A 20140-nucleotide genomic window follows, 5' to 3' on the forward strand; every position below is an offset into this window, starting at 1 on the left:
ATTTTAATATTTGAGGGATAGTTTCACCCCCTTAGAATTCGAGTTTCGCAAAATCCCTTCTTATCGAACCTCTACACCCTAAAGTCAATCTGTTTTCCAAAAATCAGCTTTTTACGTCAAGCGCTTTAAGCAGGATCGTGATTAATCAATGACCAGATTTTTCGAAACATACTGTATACATTTTTAAAAAATCTGAAAATATGTAGAAAAACAACATAAAATATACGTGTTTAAGCGTTTTTTCGGAAACTTGACCGTTTTTTAAATAAAAAATATTGTAATATTTGAGGGGTGGTTTCACCCCATGGTACAAAGAATACAAGGTATGACGTCATTTAGCCAGAGCTCAATAGAAATATAAAAAGAACTAAAGCTTGTTTTGGAAAGCAATTTGACAGGATCGTGAAGGAAAATAATGAATATATAAAAAAATAAAGAAAGTTGACAGGAGATCTGCATTTTTTGGGGTTATGGTTAAGAATTGTTTATTTTTAAGACTTTTTAGTTCGTTTAATTTAATAATTACTAAAACCAGCAGTTCCAAAAATATATTTAAAAATAATTATCTATTAACATGGATTTGGACGATAATAATAGGTAAGAATACTAAATTTATTTCTATATTCGGTATAAAATTGTTTATTAGGTTTTTAGTTTGCGATGTTTATGGTAAATAATTTTCATGTTCATTGCCTCTGAATTCACATGAGGACAGAGATGAGGATATCTATGGAAAAGTAACCACAAGAGGAATTGTTACATCATTTAAAAAATGTTGGGAAGTTGAAGTTTCCCATCGAAAAGTAGAAAATGCCAATGCAGATGAATGTATTGTAATTGTGATAGAAGTAATTCCAAGGGTGAAGTCTATTATAATAAGTTACCTGTGCTTCTTTTTATATGTAGATGTTTCAGGTTTTGAGAATAAATCGGTTGAACAAAACCCAAAATTTAGAGGAAGTATGTGCATACCCAGAATATGCCCATCAAGGATTATATAGCTCAAATTTCCTTTAATGGTAGGCAATTATTCAATGCAAATTAACTTTTTAAGTAACTGAAATATTAAATAGTTTACAATTTGGTATATCATTAAAAATATATTACTTTTAGGTACAATTAGGGCCCGATACATTACAAAAAGTAGAATACCTATTATTTTATATTAAATGAGGTATTGTACCAACAATCAATTTATATTAATACCGGAGATTAAAAAACAACAGAATAAATAGTTCTTTTTTTTATACTACAAAAATAAACTATAGAATACAACAGTATTTAAAAAATAAATAAAAAGTTATGTCCCGGCCGAGATTCGAACTCCGGTCTCTCGCTTCCTAGCCCGACTCCTTACGCACTGCTCCACAGTAACTTGCTTAGCGATAGTTTAATGACGGTATATAAACAAAAAAACAGGTTTATAACAATATCTTGACGATTTGATCTGGCGCGCGGAGAGTGCTGACCAAAAGCGCCAGTTATCACCTGTGATATAGCGACCAACCTGCGCAATATCATACCTTGTATTCTTTGTACCATGGTTTCACCCTCTTGGAACTGGAATTTCGAAAAATCCCTTCTTATCGAACCTCTACACTCTAGAATCAATCTGTATACCAAAATTGAGCTTCTTACGTTGAGTGGTTTGAGCAGGATCGTGATTAATCAGTATGTCAGTCACTTAAGGATTTTATATATTAGTATAGATATTAGGCTTTCTCTATGGATACAATGACTACCGCAAGCTGTTGCTAGGATATTCTTGTTAATTTTGATTGTGTTTTGGATCGTAACGATTCTGTAAATGACCGTAAACTGAAAGGTATAAAATGTAATTAAAACCACTAATAATTTATTCCACCATTTGCCAGGTTCTGAATGAAGCTTAATAAGATGAACTTAACATACAAACATCGTAGACAAAATCCGGCAACAAAAGAAAGGCAATCCATTCTCCGGTCCTAACTAGCCGTATCCCATATCTGCCCACCCATAAACTCTGCCTACGGCGGGCGCTGAGACAGCGTCCTCGGTCGTTCCGACGTCGCCAGCCGCCGCGGCGCCCTGCCTCGGCGTCGCCGGCGTCGATTTGCGTGCCGCGCTCCAATGTCACTCATTTTCCTCGTTTCTCATTTACAGCAACCAGGCTATATGCTGCAGACCGATTGCAGCCAGTTGCAATGCGGACTTACGTGCACGGATATATTTAGAAATAAATAATGCTCGTGTAAAAGTTTCTTAATTCGGTAGAGAATAATTTATTTACTATTTTAAGTTCGGATTATACTAAGTTTCGCTAATATACAGGGTGCTAAAAAGGTACGAGCGTTGGTATAACGGAAACCGCAATAGATATGAATATGAACATCAGGCGGATGAAACTGCCATTTGAATTTTGGAAACACGGCGGAGTTTCTGCCAGTAGAGGGATAGATGGCGCTGCGTTGAAATTTCATCTAAAGTCCCTAGATATTCATCTAGGGACTTTAATTTCATCATGATTTTATCAAGTCATCCACAGAGTATAGTTTAATTAACAATTCGTTTGATTCTCTGTGGAGTAATTGGAGTAGTTGGAGCAGTTGAAAAATATAAATATTTATATAAAATGTTGATAATTTAACAGCGATGTGCTTTGTTACCCTACGAATAAACATTGATATGAAGTTGCTTTTGCCAGAAACAATTATAATTAAATAATTTAATAAAAAATTAATTTCTAAATGACCCGGATCAGTTAGATCAGTAAAATAAATTGAAAAATAAACGTCATTCCATATTTGGCAATGTCTGTCAGTTTCTGTGAAGTGGAAGTGAATTGTGATTTGTTTTTACGGGAATATTTTACGGATTTTTGCGAATTTAGAGTATTTTGGACGATAGGATTGTGAAATTTAAAAGCCAAGTAGTTTAATATATAAGATTAATTAATCCCTGTGATAATTTTTATGAAATTTCTCATAATCAAAACAAATTCTTTCAACAAAATGGCTGTCTCAGAAATCTGGAAGATCACTAATTTTAAAGTTTTATTTAAGTGTATTTATATCGAATCAAGAATTTGTATAACATATTAAAAGCTTAATTTTAAAGGTTGTGCAGTAATTTATGTAAGTGTACGCTTTTAGATAAATATTAAATATACAAATTTGCAAAGACAAACAAGTAATTTTAAAAAGATCATTTATTTATTTAAACGAGTATAATCATTAATCATTAGGTTGAAAATATATTTGTATTTACTTATTTATATATTTTCTATACCCTTGTATTATTTATAAGCCCTATATGTCCTGTTTTATTTGAAAAAAAAATGCTTCGAGTCATCGAGAATAGATTTAATAACAATTTTGTCCCTTGGCTTTGTGTATTATATAATGTGAATTGTAAGATGTTTCTATTTGAATAGGTCATTAAAGTTGAGATTAAAGTTATACCAAATTATATTCACGGTAACTATATGTCTTTTATATAATAAATTATTTATTTATAATTTATAACCTTTTTTATAATTACTTATAACTGATTGTATAAATTCTGATAACTTTTATATATACTTGTATAGTGTTGAATGTGTTAAGCCGGAGTCTCATGCATCCGAAATCCGATGGTACGACATCCGAAATTTGAAGTTATCGTGTGAAATAAAAAAAGCCTGTCACATACATCCGAAAGTTCGTTCCGAAATTTGACAGTTTTAACATTTTTCTGCTGCGCTGAATAGAGATTCATGTCATGTTTTATTGGAGAAACACTTATAAAAATAACTTCCTCGCCAAATATCCCGAAATTGCCCACTTCCCACTAAACTTGTTTTTAAAAACAAATGTTTTCAAAAAAGTGAGGTTAAAAAACACACGATATCGTACAAAAGTTAAACAAAATTTAACTTTATACGACGTCGGATGATTAGTTAAAATTATCGGATAAAAATTGTTGTCAAAATATTTCGACCAATAGGAGCACCGTCGGATCGTCGTATCATCGGATTTCGGATGCATGAGACTCCGGCTTTATATGTAATTTTATTAACAATGTTATAATAAAATAATCAAGTTACAAATTTTTCGTGTTTTATTCTAATTTCAGGGATAATTTCAACCTAGATTATTAATTTATTTGTATCAAAATACATTATTTTTATTTTGTAAAATGTTTTGTTACAAATAAGTTCATAATCTAGATTGAAATTACCAAATATAAGTAAAAAACTTATGAACTGGCAGTAAAGGTCCATTTAAAAATATGGCGCGAACTTTTAGTTCTGCCAGTAGCCCAATTGGATCGCGTCGAGCGCGTGTTTCCAGGCTTTAACATAGGAGTTTTCATTTCTTTCAGTTAGTTATTATGATGAACATGGTTAAGGTAGAATAGCGGAAGAGTACGAACTTAATATTTATTGTTGGATGACATTGAAACAAGCCATTTTAAGGTTGAAGTTTATAAGAAATTATAAAATATGCATTAATTTAAACATACAGGGTGGCGCCTGTCATACGCCGTGGAGGCTCCAAGGGGAACGATAGTTTGTATTGAAATGAAATTTTGTGGACATATATGTAGTATGTAGGTTAATTCAGAGCACTTTTTAAAAATATAGAGAGTTCTACAGGGTGTCCCCAAAAAAAGTTACATATCAAAGTTGTGTTTTTTGTAATGGAACACTCTATACATTAATTAATTTTCGGATTCTGGGAGAAAAATAAAGGTTTACTCTACAATGTTTAATTTTTGTTAAATTAACAAAAGGTATATCACAGCCACCTAGATTTTTTCAAATAATAAAGATCTACTGACGCAAAATCATAAAAATTAAAATATCGGAGAAAATCTTTGTCTGAGGTGTAAACAACCTTAATAATATTTTGAAGATATAGAAATCACCCATTGAACACCGGAATAATATACCGGGTGTTCCATTTAAAATAAAGGAGTAGTTGCTTTTAAAAGTGACTAATGTTCCATATTCATTTCTCACCCTGTATAACTTTTCTGGTCAAATTTCAATTTGGTTTAACATACAATGGTTATTGTAATTAAATATCAGGCTATACAAGGTCAACTAAAATTTAGGTAGCTGTTATCGAATTTTAAAATTTACTCTTTATTTTTACAAAATGAGAAATATGTCAAAATCCGGAGATTTTAGATATATGATATGATATAAATCAATTAATATATAGGGTGTTCCATTAGAAAAAACACAACTTTGATGTGTAACTTTTTTTGGGGACACCCTGTAGAACTCTCTATATTTTTAAAAAGTGCTCTGAATTAACCTAGATATGCTGCCAAAATTAAATTTCGGAATAATCTACCGTTCTCCTTGGAGATTCCGCGGCGTATGAGTGGCGCCACCCTGTGTGTATCTCAAATATTAGCAGCTAATTTGAAAATTTAAAAATACAACCAGGTAGTCTTAATAAAGCGGCTATGAGAATGTGCAATTAGGTTTTGGATTTTCTAAAAAGTAAAGAGGGAAAAATAAAATTGATTATCGAAAAAATCTTTTTTTTTTCGAAATAACTCAACAATCGTTGAAACTTTTTTGATTGAACACTCCAAGGGCCAAATTTGCCCCAATTTAATCATGTTCGTGTCTATTACGGTTTCCGAGATACCAATGCTCGTACTCCGAATTTGTAGCATCCTGTATAATTCATAATAAGTATTTAGTTAAAATAGTTAAAAATACCATACGATCGAAAAAAATGGCGTCAAAGACTGCCGGGGAATGACAATCGATGGTAATATGTCGAGGTCAAGCCTTTGACGCCATCCCGTACCTACTCTTTTTTATTTTTTATAGATCTTACTGCCTCAAAAAGGTTGTCATTTATTTTTATACTGAGTAAAAATGATTTTTAGATGGTAGTATCGGACATAGTATGCTGATATAGAACAAAAAACAAGGTTATTTTATTTGTAAAAACACAGACATTTCATTTTTGTGGTTAGAAGTTTATTTCGAAAGCAGTTTTTGAACTTGAAAATTCTAAATATTTCGAAAATTTCGAAGAAATTTATATCAAATTAACAGTATCTTCTTCGCTCTTCGTTGTTTCCTCCTCCTTCAATTCTTTGTAAGTTTTAAACAAGTGTCTCCTTTGACAGGTCACTATCAAACCCCCACAGTAACAAAACGACGACAGAAACAATATATAACCTAAATAAATAAGATATCTCACGAGTTCTTTCGTCAAAAGCTTCGTTTTCGAAAACACAAACACGATAATTTGTTGCATCCGAATATCATCCACGTAACAACTGTAATTCCCTTTATCAAAGGGCGTTACGTCAACAAGATACAAACTGTTAAAAGTATCCACCATGACGTGTGGATTCGAGTTGTCCCCTCGTTTCAGCGTCATCCCGTTCCTCTTCCAGACCACGCTGTTATCCAGGCTGGATTCCGGACACACGAAAGTTAGGTGGGAGTGCTCGGCCAGAACTAAGCGCTTGCGATATTTGAAGCCGGTGCCTTTTCCCACTTTCCAACCTGCGAAATTTATATTATTAAAGTTTTGATTAGGTTAGGGAGGACGCAGGTTAAAATTACCGCGTTATAGTCCTAGATCATATATACTTACGTGGATAAGTATATCACTTTGGAAACTGTCGCAAACATATCAACGAATTCCATTTATCTTCGTTTTTTGTTGCACACGCGGTGCTTCTACTCTATCTATCCTTGTAGAGGACCTAGCGTCCACGCGCCAAATTTGAACATTAATTTTAAAATTTCAATTTGTAAAATGCATATATTTGAACAATAAATTGTATGTTTACTGTCACAAAAGTTAAATTATATAAAAAATACGTTTAGCAACTCCGTACGAATATTAATATTCTTAGGAAATCTAACCAGAAAATATGTATGTGGTTTAATATAAAATTTATATTAGCTTTGTTCGGGTTCTTGTTATTACCGATTCTGAACCGTCCTGAAAATAAAATAATGTGTTCATATTTCCTTCTGCGCATACGCATCACAGTTCTAGGACGGTTCAGAATCGGTAATAAGAGAAACCCAAAGTAAGCTATTAAACCACATGCATATAAAGTATTCAGTTGTTTTTCTATTTAATATAAAAACAACTGAATACTTTACTTGCCTATGAAAATATAATTCAGGGACCTTTATATTAGAACTTCCACACACTTTCTAGTCATTTTTACGAGTATTTAGAAAGTCCAACGAAAAATGATAGAAATATAATTGATGTAAATGATAAAAAATACAATTTTTAAAATAAAAAACGCAAAAAAGCCTCGTTACACAATGGAAAAAAGATTATGACCATATGACATTTCATTATGACAAGATTATGACAATATTATGATGACAATGAAAAGTTGGTTTCCATAATAATGTGGGTATAATTTGTACTTTCTAGACCCTATAGAAATTTACCCTAGAAATTTAAAATCTAGACCCTATTTGAAAATGGAATGTCGTGATGTTGGATACATATTTTTTAATGCTAAACTTATGGCGTTGATTTATGCACGTAAGTAGGTATATATGATCTAGGGTATACTATATATGATCTAGGTGATCTACTCGTATGGAGTTAGTGGTTATGTTAAGCACGCGGAACTCCTATGTACCCATAGACAAACAAATAAAAAGAGACTGACAAATCTCATGGTAAAGAGTGGGACCGCGTTCCCTTAGCGCAACTCAGAATAACAATTTTGAAACCAATTAGCAGGATCATGGCAGGACATACGTCTTTATTGCTATCTTTCTTTATTAGGTGTGCTTCATATGAAAAAGAAAGAGATATGTATAAAACGTATTGTAAGATATTATCGCACATTCTGGCTGGCGGAAAATTTAAATTAGACATTATTAGTAGTATTCTTTCATTCTGAAACAGAAAATTTTCACTTAAACTGATTTATTCCCTATACCACGTAAAGGGAACGTGGTGTAGGGAATAAATCAATGTAAGTGAAAATTTGCTGTTTCTTTCAGAACGAAAGAATACTACTATTATAAGGGAAATTATAAAAAAAGCAAAAATTTTATTGTTTTATAAACATATTTATTTATACATAAAAATAAATAAACTTTTTATAATATAATAACAAAAAATAACAGTGTTTATTCCACCCACCTACCAATTTTAAATGCAGAAGAACTGACTGTTGCAGGAAACGATCGGCCAATTTTTTTAAAAGGCATTAAAAATCTCATTTTCGATAAAACTGCCTTATTGCAATAACAAAGTGAATATCCAAGCAAGAAGACTTTACGAGAATCATGATCCTCGACCATTTTCAAGTCCAGTTTTAATCCTAAAACAAAAGTAAAATAGGTATATTAATAAAGTTTCTGGTTACTATAAACCAGCTATAAACTACCTACCCAAAAAATGAAAAAAACTAATTGTATTAATTTGTTATGTTAAGAGAGCTTGAAATATTTTTGACATTACTACTTCTACTTTTTTCTTAATAAGATGATAAATATAACTACTTACTTTTATTTTACCGGGTGTCTTTAACATATCTATCAGAGAAAGGGGGCACCAATACATATAAAAAATAGATGATACTGGCTCCTGCAGCAAATAAAATAACAAATAGTATAACCTAAAATTATAAGTAACAAAATATAAATACCTATATGGAACAAAGGAATTTGTTCCCTATCCATATTCATAAGTCAATAAAATGGAGAGTTTAGAAAAAAAAGTAAATCACCAAAAGAAAAATTAACAAACATGACGAATTGTCATGATGTTGTCATCTTGGTTGTCATGATGACGAAAACGATTATTCTAATTTCTATTTAGAAATTACGTTTGATATGGCTGCTTCTTTCTCTCTTGTTATATTAGAATGAGATAGTGGGCCCAATAGACGCAATGCGCAGATCAACATAAATAGAACGAAATTTTGCGTTCTGAGTTGCGCTACGGGAACGTTGTCCCTCTCTTTGCCATTTAATTTGCCAGTCTCTTTATATTTGTTTGTCTATGCCTATACCTAGAAGGGTGTACCAAAAAAAAATAATGATGAAAAAAAATCTGTTAAACCTTAAGCTCTTAATAATAATATACAGAGCTGTATTATCGTGATTTTCCATCCCAAATCAGAGTATTGTAAAAATCAATACAAATTTTTGAAGGAAATTCTTCAAAAAAGGTCCGACATGATTTTTTCTTTAATCGGCTCATTTGAAAGTTATTGAAGGTTAAAATTCTCCTTCAAATCGTATATGATAACTTCTACAATTTTTGTATATTTTATTACCAAAGAAAAAAAAATCATCTCAAAACATAAAGTATCCTATTTTTCGTAATGTTGATCAAGTGTACAACTTTTTGAATTTTTTTTACCATAATTTCTTTTTCATCATCGTAAACGATATTTTCACGGTAACTAAAAAGGGTGCCCGGTGGCGTAGAGGTACAGGCTCTCGTCTACCAATCTCAAGGTAGTGGGTTCGAATCCCACACCCGGCATTTCATCAGCCGACTATGTTTATAAAAATAAAAATAGTTTGGGTACATAGGTCGATTCAGCATTAAATGAGTACTTGAGATTCACAATCCTGAGGTAATAATAGGCGGTTGAAGCGTAGTGCTAGCCACATTACCTTCCTTGTATACCGAACGGCTCTAGCATGGCAAGCTGTACCTTGCTACTCCCAAGGCGTTAAACGCTATATACGGGAGCTATTATTATTATTACTAAAAAAACAATTTTTTTTGATGCACCCCTAAAAGTGAAATACCTAAAGGTTGCTACCATTAACAGTTATCTAATGGGATACATACTGTATCTCAGAAAAAATGGTCCTTAGGGTGTTTAAAAACATTAAAAATGGCTTATTTCTTACTCATATTTAAGGCTTTCAAAAAATCCATCCCATATAAACATTACAATAAAATTATAAAAATTTCAGAACTTATAGGAAATTTTAAAAGAATTTATAGGAAGCATTTAAAATATTATACCGGATGCGTCTCAAAAGTGGCTCATCCCTATAACTTTTTTTTATTTTTTCAGACAAAAAAAAAGAGATTTGGTATTACGAGTATTTCAGACAAAATAACGAGATTGGTTTATATGACATAAATTAGGATTGATTTAGGTATTCAATTGTTTTTGGTTACTTCCTGTTTCACAGGAAATAACTACAATTTTTGATTTTTAAATGGCATCCTCGTTATATTTCTGCTTTATGGGAAGAAAATAACACTATGAAAAGAATGACATATCATATGTCAACTTTTTACAGTTTCGTATATGGTTTATTTGAAATTGTAACATGCGATTCATAACGACAATTTGACTCAAACTACCGAGTGTGTGGTACCAAATTATTCGTAAAAAAATTTAATCGTATTTTCAGACTTCAAAAGAGAGCAGTTCGATATTTATTGGGACTGAACAGTAGAACTCACTGCCAGAATTTCTTTAAAAATTTCAAAATACTGACTCTTCCTCTTTATTCATTTTTGAATCCGTTTGCTTAATCGGCAAGCACATATCTGCTATTCCCGAAATGCCATCTCATAACTATCCACTTAGGAATGCGGAGCACGATCTTTATCTGCCAACCTCGAGCTCAGAACTAGTTAAAAGTTCTAAATACTGTACAATGCCAAAAAAATATACAATCATCTGCCTTTGAATATCAAGTCACTTTCATTCTTCATTTCGCAAAGCTCTGAAATCATACTTACTGGAGAGAACCCTATATGCGGTAAACGATTTTTTTGTTGATGTTTAATCATGAACAATGTTGAATTTTAAAATTTTGATCATCTCACACACTGGTCAAAGGTCAAGTATTTAATATTTTATAACTCTTAAAATTATATCTATTTTCAATCTTATAAAGCCATATAAAAATGCCCAAAAGTTGTAGTCATTTCCGGTGAAACAGGAAGTGACAAAAAACAATTGAATAAGTCAATCAGTGCAAATTTATGTCATATACTAACATACCAAATCTCGTTTTTTCATCTGAAAAAAAATAAAAAAGTTATAGGGGTTAGCCACTTTTGAGACGCACCCTGTATACTTATTGCTATTATAAAATTGACCATTTTTGGTAATTTTTTATTCATTTTCAAAAGGCAACATTCAGACAATAGCAAACATAGTGTTTTACATATACGTTAAGCAGAAATGCAAGTTGGAAATACCTTTATTCACACCTTCAGCATCTGGGTTACATATTCCGTCACATCTATCGTCCTGTACAAAATCAGGAATAACACTCGTTAAGTTACTGATTTGAGGAAACATTCTTTGTAATTTTGTCGACCTACACGACACTGCTGGCGCTTTGAACAGGTACAATTCACCAGCTGACAAATTCCCGGGTAATACTGACATAACACCTAATTTTATCCTAAAACTTCGTAATTATAATAGAAGACCAAAACATTTTTAAAAAAGTTATATACCTGCACATACCTTTTCTTTTCATAATGCCATTTCCTTGAGGTCTACCACAAACTTGGCACTTGCTCCACGGCGCCCATTGAGTGATTAATTCCATAGATATATGTAGCTGGTCTCTGATATAGACAAATTCTGTTCCAGAAGATTCTTTGAATAAATTGTTTATCGAAAAAAAGTAATTTTCTTGATATTTAGCCCAAGCTGTAATATTACCTAAAAAAAAATTATTTAAAAAAAGTTACACAAAAAGGACACATTTTTTAATTAATATACCAGTTTCTACAGCCACAGCTTTTTCCTTAACCACAATATCAACTAGATAATTAAATTTTTCGTTATTTGTTTGATCCTCGTAGTGTACACAGTAGTAAAATCCTGCGTCTTGAGCGGAAATATTTTTTATTATCAAACTGTGTTTATGGTTGACTGAAATTCTGTTTTGATTTATATCATTTCCCATATCTATCTACCAAAATTAGAATATATTGAAAAAATTGTGTGAGCAATCTAATTTTTAATTTTCTAATATTTGAAGTGTGTGTGTGAAACTTCTTACTAATAACTATTAAATTAAAGGATTATTTCAACATTACATTATTATGAGGATTTTATCATTGTTGGAATTTTCCGTAAAGCGCTCGCCCATTCTGACTTCCTCAAAAATATTGATTTTTAAAAATATTCAAATTTGTTTTTAATATAATGTTTATACCAAAGCCCTGACTATAATGAACAAAACATCGTTAAAAGATCTATTCAAATTATAAACAATAAACAAACTATTTTAACCTGCACGGAATAAGTAAAAAAAAAACAACAGCAGCCTTATCAAAAGCGACAATATTTATCACTTTGCCTGAATAAATACCGATTAATATTTTTTTTTGACAAAAACTTTCCTGTATTGCTATGTGTTATGCAATTAGAAAAACTTATTCAAAATTTAAACGGTGTGACTGATATTTTAAACCACCATTCTGGGAGTACCAATGTATTTACCAGTAATAAACAGATCATTAAAACTTATTCAGACAATTTCAGACTATAAAAACTTAATTAAACTTAAAAATCGGTATGAAATAATGCAGAAAATACTTGTTTTAATAATAATAATTGTAATATTTCCCTCCGTAACATTATACAGGCTATCTGTTTGTGCTCTAAAACTGCTAAATGTTCCAACTGCTTAATATAAATGTTGCAATGCTCAATCTAAAATGGCAATGACTCATTTTCTTTAAAAATTTACTTTATTATTGATTACTAATTAACTGACCTATTAACTTTTCGTACTCTTCCAAAGCCACAAACAGGCAACCAATACTTTCGATTTGTAAACCTAATTAGAAACTGTGTACTTATCTTATTCAAATGCATCCTCCAAGTTTTACCATGCCACTCAAAAGCTTATTGTGGTGTAAGTACAATCCCACTTCTGATTTGAACAATTAAATAATAAAAACACAGAACCTTTCCAATACACTACGATTCAGCACATTTAATCAACTATAAATCACAAATAGTACGTCAGGAAATAAACACAGACAGCGTTCAAACGACCGTGCCGAAGTATCTCATCACACTGCCACGACCGACAGCGGTCCGTGCTTATCTCTCCCCCAAAAAAATAAATCAATTTTGTTTATATAATCATATTTCTAACACTATATTAATATATGGCTCCGAGTTCTGGACAATGAGACAGTCAGAAATGAAAAAAATTGACGCAACTGAGATGTACTGTTGGCGACGAATGCTCGGAATTTCCTGGACTGCCCGGCGAACCAATGAATCCATAATCCAAGAACTGAACATCACAGAACGCCTCTCAACTTCTATACAGTCACGTATACTTAAATATTTCGGTCACGTTATGCGGAGGGATACTGACTGTATGGAAAAACTCATTATACAGGGCAAGGTTCCAGGAAGAAGACCAAGAGGCCGCTCGCCCTCCCGATGGATAGACCAGCTATCAAAAATCACCCACAAGCCACTGCACACGCTTGTGCGTGAAGCACAAGACAGGGATTTATGGAGACAAACCTCACACATCACCTGACCACTACATTCCTCTTGTAGGAATAAAGACAGAGAGAAAGTAGCTTGAATACCACCCAAAATACACAGATTTATGCAAATGCTTAATATACAGGGTGTCCCAGAAATGAGTGCAGATATTTTAAGAGGTGGTAGATCTGGTCAAAATAAACATATTTTCTCTTTACCATTTTTAAAATAAATTGAAAATAACTGAGTTATTTAACTTTGAAAATTTAAAAATATAATCGCAACATTTTGAGAACCGCCGGCAGGTATTGCCAACTACATCCAATTACCCGGATCAAACCCGGATTTCAGTTAATTCGGCGCACTGTGTTGCCATATGGACAAGAAAGTATATGTTTACAAGTAAGTCATAAAATCACAACACCTGAGGAGTTTGCAGAGATGCATTACATTTTTAAGATTGTGATATTATTACATAAAATAAATTAAAAGTTAAATTTTTAAAAGTTAAATTAAAAAAACTTACCCAACATTAAAAAAGATACTTATGACAGATCGATGTAACTGCGACAGTTCTCTTTTTCGATACACACTTAACTAAAATACACTTCATTGTGCTGCTTTACTTGTACGTGCTATTATAAAAACTGCTAAAATAACAGTCCCCATTTTTAACTTAACACATTATTTTCGTATAGGCTTTATCACAATTTGAACCACTGATTTACAAAACACCTTGAAAAGCACACATTACACATTACTTTGAATATCTTTCTGAATGAATAAATGTTGAGAATTATTGTCTTACCGCCACTTTACGAACTACTTTCAATCTAAAGAAAATACATGTTTCACTCAACAATTTTAAATACGTATTTTGCTTTTTCGCTATTTTTTCGATGTATTTCGACAATTCCGTCAACAGTCCAACCGTCGGCCAAGACAGCCACGCATCACTGGTTGGTAATTGCTCACTGCTTCTTTGTCGCGCCGGCGTGTCGAGCTTGCGTCATGCGAGGTTGCCGTAGTTTCAACAATTTCAAGACACTCGAAGCAATCAAATTCTTATTAAATTTTAAAAATAAAACAGAAAAACATGAAAGGAAACAAACAAAACACAAAAGAATTGATTATTGATAAGGTCACAAAAAAGAAATTTCTAAAATGTTTATCGTAATTCAGAATTCAATATATCGAAAACAGCCCGACGAATAATCAATTCATTTTTGTTTTGTTTGTTTCCTTTCACGTTTCTCTGTTTTATTTTTAAAATTTAATACAAATTTGATTGCTTCGAATCTCTTGAATTTGAAATTGTTGTAACTACGGCAACGTTGCTTAACATCGTCGTCTGACGCAAGCCTGCCACGACGGCGCGGCTCAAAGGACCAGTTCACACGTGGCACTCTTGGCCAACGCGCGACGGTCGGGCTGTCAAAATACATCGAAAAAATAGCGAAAAAACAAAATACGTATTTAAAATTGTTGAGTGAAACATGTCTTAAATTGAAAGTAGTTCGTAAAGTAGCGATAAGAGAGGTATTCAAAGTAATGTGCGCTTTTCAAGGTGTTTTGTAAATCAGTGGTTCAAATAAAACAGAGAAACATGAAAGAAAACAAATATTGAATTCTAAATTACGATAAACATTTTAGGAATTTCTTTTTTGTGACCTGGTTGTGAATAATATAATGAATCATTTTCGTAAACGTCATAAACGTAATGTTTTAGTTAATTTTCGGTGGTTTTTGTTAAGTTTTCATTGAAAGGGTAAGTACTAAAAATAATTAATGTGTTTTTCTATAATAATTATTAATAATGAGCACTGATAAAAATTTAACATTCTTAATTTTTGAGTAGAAAATTTTCTATGAATTTATAAATGTAGAACTATGTAGAATGTGGATAACATAGGAGGTTACAACACTGCAAGGCACTAAAAAGTTTTTTCAAATTTCCCGGAAAATGTCAAGAAAAATTTTAAATTTTCAACATTTTTTTTTCAAAAAAAACCTTATAGGCGTGTTTCTGGGGTTGAACTATACTACCAGTTAAAATATTTGCACTTATTTCTGGGACACCCTGTATGTGCTAGATAAAAACACTTTCATTAAAAGGGTAAGCTCTAACTAAACATTAAAGGTTATAATTGTTTATTGAAACGATTGAAAATATTTCCTAATATGGCGAAAAAAGAAGCTAATTGTTAAGATTTATTTTTCAGTTTACTCCACTGTAAAAGTATTTAAAATATTGCGCGTTTCTCTACAATTAGTAGAGCAATCTACACTAATATGAATAAAATTAATTTTCGTATTTTTTTCTGTAGCAACTTAAAATAATTGAATTTATAGATAAACATGCAGAATGTGGGTATGGTAGGAGGTGGCAACGTTGCATTCTCTCCGACACTCTCTGTGCCCGGTAAACGAATTTCCCGGGGAGTGAACAGTGGCACTCAAAAGTTTTTCAACATTTTCCGGAAAATGTCAAGAAAAATATAAAATTTTCAACATTTTTTTTCATAAAAAAAACCTCATAGGCGTGTTTCTGGGGTTGAACTATACTACCAGTTAAAATATCTGCACTCATTTCTGGGACACCCTGTATATATATATATATATATATATATATATATATATATATATATATATATATATATATATATATATATATATATATATATATATATATACATATGTTTCAAAACAAATGCGAAAAAACTTCAGGGGGTGATTCCTTGTTCAAAAAAAGGTGATAACACACTTTCTGGTAATTTTTCACTTTTCAAAATGAGTGGAAGGGGTTGAAATAAACGTTGGGTCATACTTGTTAACGAAATTTAAGGAAGATCTTAGTAAACAGATGGCAAAAAATTATGTTTTTATAGTTTAGTTTGTTTAGAAAGAGATAGACTAATCAAATTTTATGGAAGCATTACTGTTATGATAACACACTTTCTGGTAATTTTTCACTTTTTTAAAATGAGTGGAAGGGGTTGAAACAAAACCCCTATCATACTTATGTTAACGAAATTTAAAAAGAAAATCTTAGCAAACAGATGCAAAAAAATTAATTTGGATAGTTTAGTTTGTTTAGAAACTTTTTATCTCTTGTATTTTTTGATAAAACTCACCGATTTGAAATTAAAAAATAAAATGTAAAGCATTACATGTCAGGACAAAAAACATTTTCTGATAAAGAATCTAGTGGGCTGCTGTAATTTTTTAGGAAAAAATCTAGTCGGTCGCTATTACTTTTAGGATGTTCCTAATATTATTTTATTTGACATTACTCTACTGCAATACGTTATTATCTAGATGATTATTATTATCGTTATTATCACTAGATTCTTAATCTAAAAATGTTTTTTGTCCTGACATGTAATGCTTTACATTTTATTTTTTAATTTCCAATCGGCGAGTTTTATCAAAAAAACACAAGAGGTAAAAAAGTTTCTAAACAAACTAAACTATCCAAATTAAGGCATTTGCATGTGTTTGATAAGATTTTTCTTTAAATTTCGTTAACAAGAATGATAGGGGTAGTTTATTTCAACCCCTTCCACTCATTTTAAAAAAAGTAAAAAAATTACCTGAAAGTGTGTTTTCATAACAGTAATGCTTCCATAAAATTTCATTAGTCTATCTCTTTTCGTTTTCAAGATAAAAAATAAAAACATTATTTTTCCGCCATCTTTGTACCGCGATATCTCCCTAATGGTTGACTTTTGACCCAACGTTTATAAAGCAAACTACCCTTTATTTTGAACAAGGAATCACCCCCTAAAGTTTTTCGCATTTGTTTTGAAACACCCTGTATATATTGCGGATTTTTCCGACATTCGTCGTCTCCCGCTTCTCAACTTCCACATATTTCTGTCTGTCCAGTCTTGTTCCTGGAGGCCCCTAGAATTCATAGCGTCAACTACGCCCTGCTTCCATCTTCGAGGTGGTCTTCCACGTTTCCGCCTTTCGCTTGTTGTCCATGAATGAATTCTTTTCGGCCATCGGTTATCATCCATTCGTTGGAGGTGTCCGTACCAACTTAGTATTTTGCCGTCAATGGCGTCGAGAATAGTTTCTTTTTCTCCTATAATTTCTCGTATTCTTTGATTTGAGATATTTTCCAGTCTTGAAATGCCCAAAATCCATTTCAAGAGACAGCAACTTATTTTTCTCTATTTTGTTTAGCTCCCACGTTTCAGCGCCATAAGTGGTAATGCTCTCTACAATGGCTTTATAAAGTAGAATTTTTGTTTTTTGGGAAATTTTGTCACTCCACAACAACGAGTTAAGTTGACCGATAACTCTTTTTCCTTGACCAACTTTATTTGCAATATCTTGAGTGCTTTTTTCCATTTGTTGTAAAAGTGACGCCCAAGTATTTAAATGTACAGACATTTTAATTGTGCCGATTCCTACATCCAAATCCTCACGTTCGTCATCACCCACTACCATGTACTCCGTCTTCTTTGTGTTTATTGTTAGGCCCCATTTCGAATATTCCTCATGCAGTTTTCTAAACATATAACTGGAGTCGTCTCTGTCTCCCGCTATCAAGACCTGGTCGTCGGCAAAGAGTAAGGTATATAAAGTGTCTTTTCCTACTGGGATTCCCATTCCACGGCATTTCATCTTCCAACACTTCAGTACTTCCTCCAAATATACTTTAAATAAAGTTGGTGCTAATGAACACCCTTGTCTTAAGCCCTTATTCGCAAGAAATTCTTAAGAAATATTGTTTCCAAGTTTAACTGTGCTACTGCAACCCTCGTATAATTTTCTTGTTGCTTGGACATACCAACTACTGGTACTAAAATTTTGCATTGACACCCACAACTTACTCAGTGGGACTGTATCGTATGCCTTCTGTAGATCAATAAATGTCAAGTGGACCGTCCTTCCCCTTTCTAGCGTTTTTTCGATTAGATGCTTAAGAGTGAAAATGCCATCAGTACATGAGCGTCCCGGTCTAAAACCATTTTGCTCTTCCGATTCCGTTATTTGTGCTTCTATCTTATGTTTTAGTACTTTGCCATAGAGTCGAGCAACAGTACAAATGACACTAATTCCTCTATATTTTTCACAGTCGCGTCGGCTCCCTTTCTTAAATATGGACGTAATAATCGCTTTTTTCCATTCTTTGGGCGGGTCTTCTCCATTTAAACATCTACTAAAAATATCTGCCAGAATTTCCAAAACTGCTGAGGGGACAGCCTTTAAAAGTTCTACTGAAACATTTCCCAAACCTGGGGCTGTGCCATTTTTCATTTGTTGGAGGGCTTTATTTACATCTGGAGAGCTTATTAGTGTTGGATGCTCAGATTCGGTTGGATTAACAGGATGACTTTCATGATCTTGTATGAATTCGGTTCTATTTTCCGTCAACAGATTTTGATAATAAGTCTTCCAATCCTCGATCGGAATAATATTCATCCCTGCAGTATCATTATGTTGCCTTCGCATTCCGTTGATAATTTTCCATTCTTTATTTGCTTTTGTGTTTCCAGCTTCTAAGTTGACTTCTTGGCATCTTTCTTCCCAGTACTAATTTGTTAATTATTTATAGTGATTTATTTACAGTAATTTTGTTAAATCATACGAATATTCTCATTGATTATTGGCTTGAAATAAATATGACAGTCTTCCAATGAAAATGCGAGTTGTAATAATAATTCTAGTTCTGAACTAGCCAATGGGCTCGATGCTTTACCTAGACCGTTATTCAGAAGCTACAAACCTATCAATGAAAATATGCGTGAAAATTTACTTCCTAGCACACAACCGGAGGATATTGGTACAGAGGTAGAGTATCAAGTTTATTGTAATGATTTTCTTAACTTTAAATCAAATGTTTTTTGACCTTTGCGCGATCGTGCTCATGCGTCACGGCCATGAATTTTTAATCCCAGCGCGCGTAAAGAAGTTTCCCGTCAGTAATATTGATATTATTAGTAGTCACAGAAAAATAGAATGAAGCTCTAAACTATTGAAGAGAAAAATATGAAAAATATGATCATATTAAGAAAACGACATTTCTTACCTTAACTTCATATGGTTCTGTTACACCCAGTTGATCAACTTTATACCAGTTTTTAGGGGAATCAGTAACCTCCGCATTACAGAATCTACACCGTAGAAATAGAGTCTGCCCTTCCAGAGCGTCTACAATCGCATAGAAATCTTCTTTCTTCGAACTGATTAATCTGTCTTTTTCCCGACATTCTTTCGTTATAAGCGGCACATAGTCTTCTACACAAATACTAATTGAAAATATTAAGTTGTTTAAGAGAAGTTTTAGTAGGAACTTCATTGTGACAGATAGAAACTGTCAAATATTGTATGATCTGTCTAGTGGACACACGATATTGTTCCGTATATAGACTGGGTGTATTGTTTTTATTTAAAAAAGACTATATTTTTATGATTTCATTACAAATGATGTATTGTTTTTACTTTAATTATTCATAATTTTTAATTGTAATGACTTTTTTTGACCCAGAACACAAACCAGCGAAGAAGAATTAGCGTTCCTAATTAAATATATAATATAATATTATAATATTATTTTAATAATATTATTTTAAATTTATAATTTAAAATAATATTTAATTTTTTTTTTAATATTTATTTTTTATTTTATTTTTTTTATTTATTTTTTTTTATTTTTTAATATTATTTTAATATATATTATAAT

General features: G+C 32.0%; 1 protein-coding gene across 3 annotated transcripts; it reads right to left on the reverse strand.

The window, feature by feature from the left end:
* Positions 1–5962: 5962 nt before the first annotated feature.
* LOC115889268 lies at positions 5963–19759 on the reverse strand. Of its 3 annotated transcripts, none has more exons than XM_030909220.1 (5): positions 19487–19759; positions 11707–11899; positions 11436–11646; positions 11172–11380; positions 5963–6502 (listed from the first exon to the last, which is right to left on the reverse strand). In XM_030909220.1, exons 1-5 carry the CDS (start codon positions 19754–19756, stop codon positions 6027–6029), a joined length of 1359 nt encoding a protein of 452 aa, XP_030765080.1. In that variant the 5' UTR covers positions 19757–19759; the 3' UTR covers positions 5963–6026. The 3 variants fall into 3 exon arrangements, with proteins under 3 accessions (XP_030765080.1, XP_030765072.1, XP_030765088.1); XM_030909212.1 differs by having other exon boundaries at positions 11172–11386; XM_030909228.1 differs by having other exon boundaries at positions 11172–11386; positions 11707–11895; positions 19487–19551.
* Positions 19760–20140: the final 381 nt, after the last annotated feature.

The sequence above is a fragment of the Sitophilus oryzae genome, unplaced genomic scaffold (assembly GCF_002938485.1).
Source record: "Sitophilus oryzae breed Bouriz unplaced genomic scaffold, Soryzae_2.0 scaffold_1175_pilon_pilon, whole genome shotgun sequence".
Lineage (NCBI taxonomy): Eukaryota > Metazoa > Arthropoda > Insecta > Coleoptera > Curculionidae > Sitophilus > Sitophilus oryzae.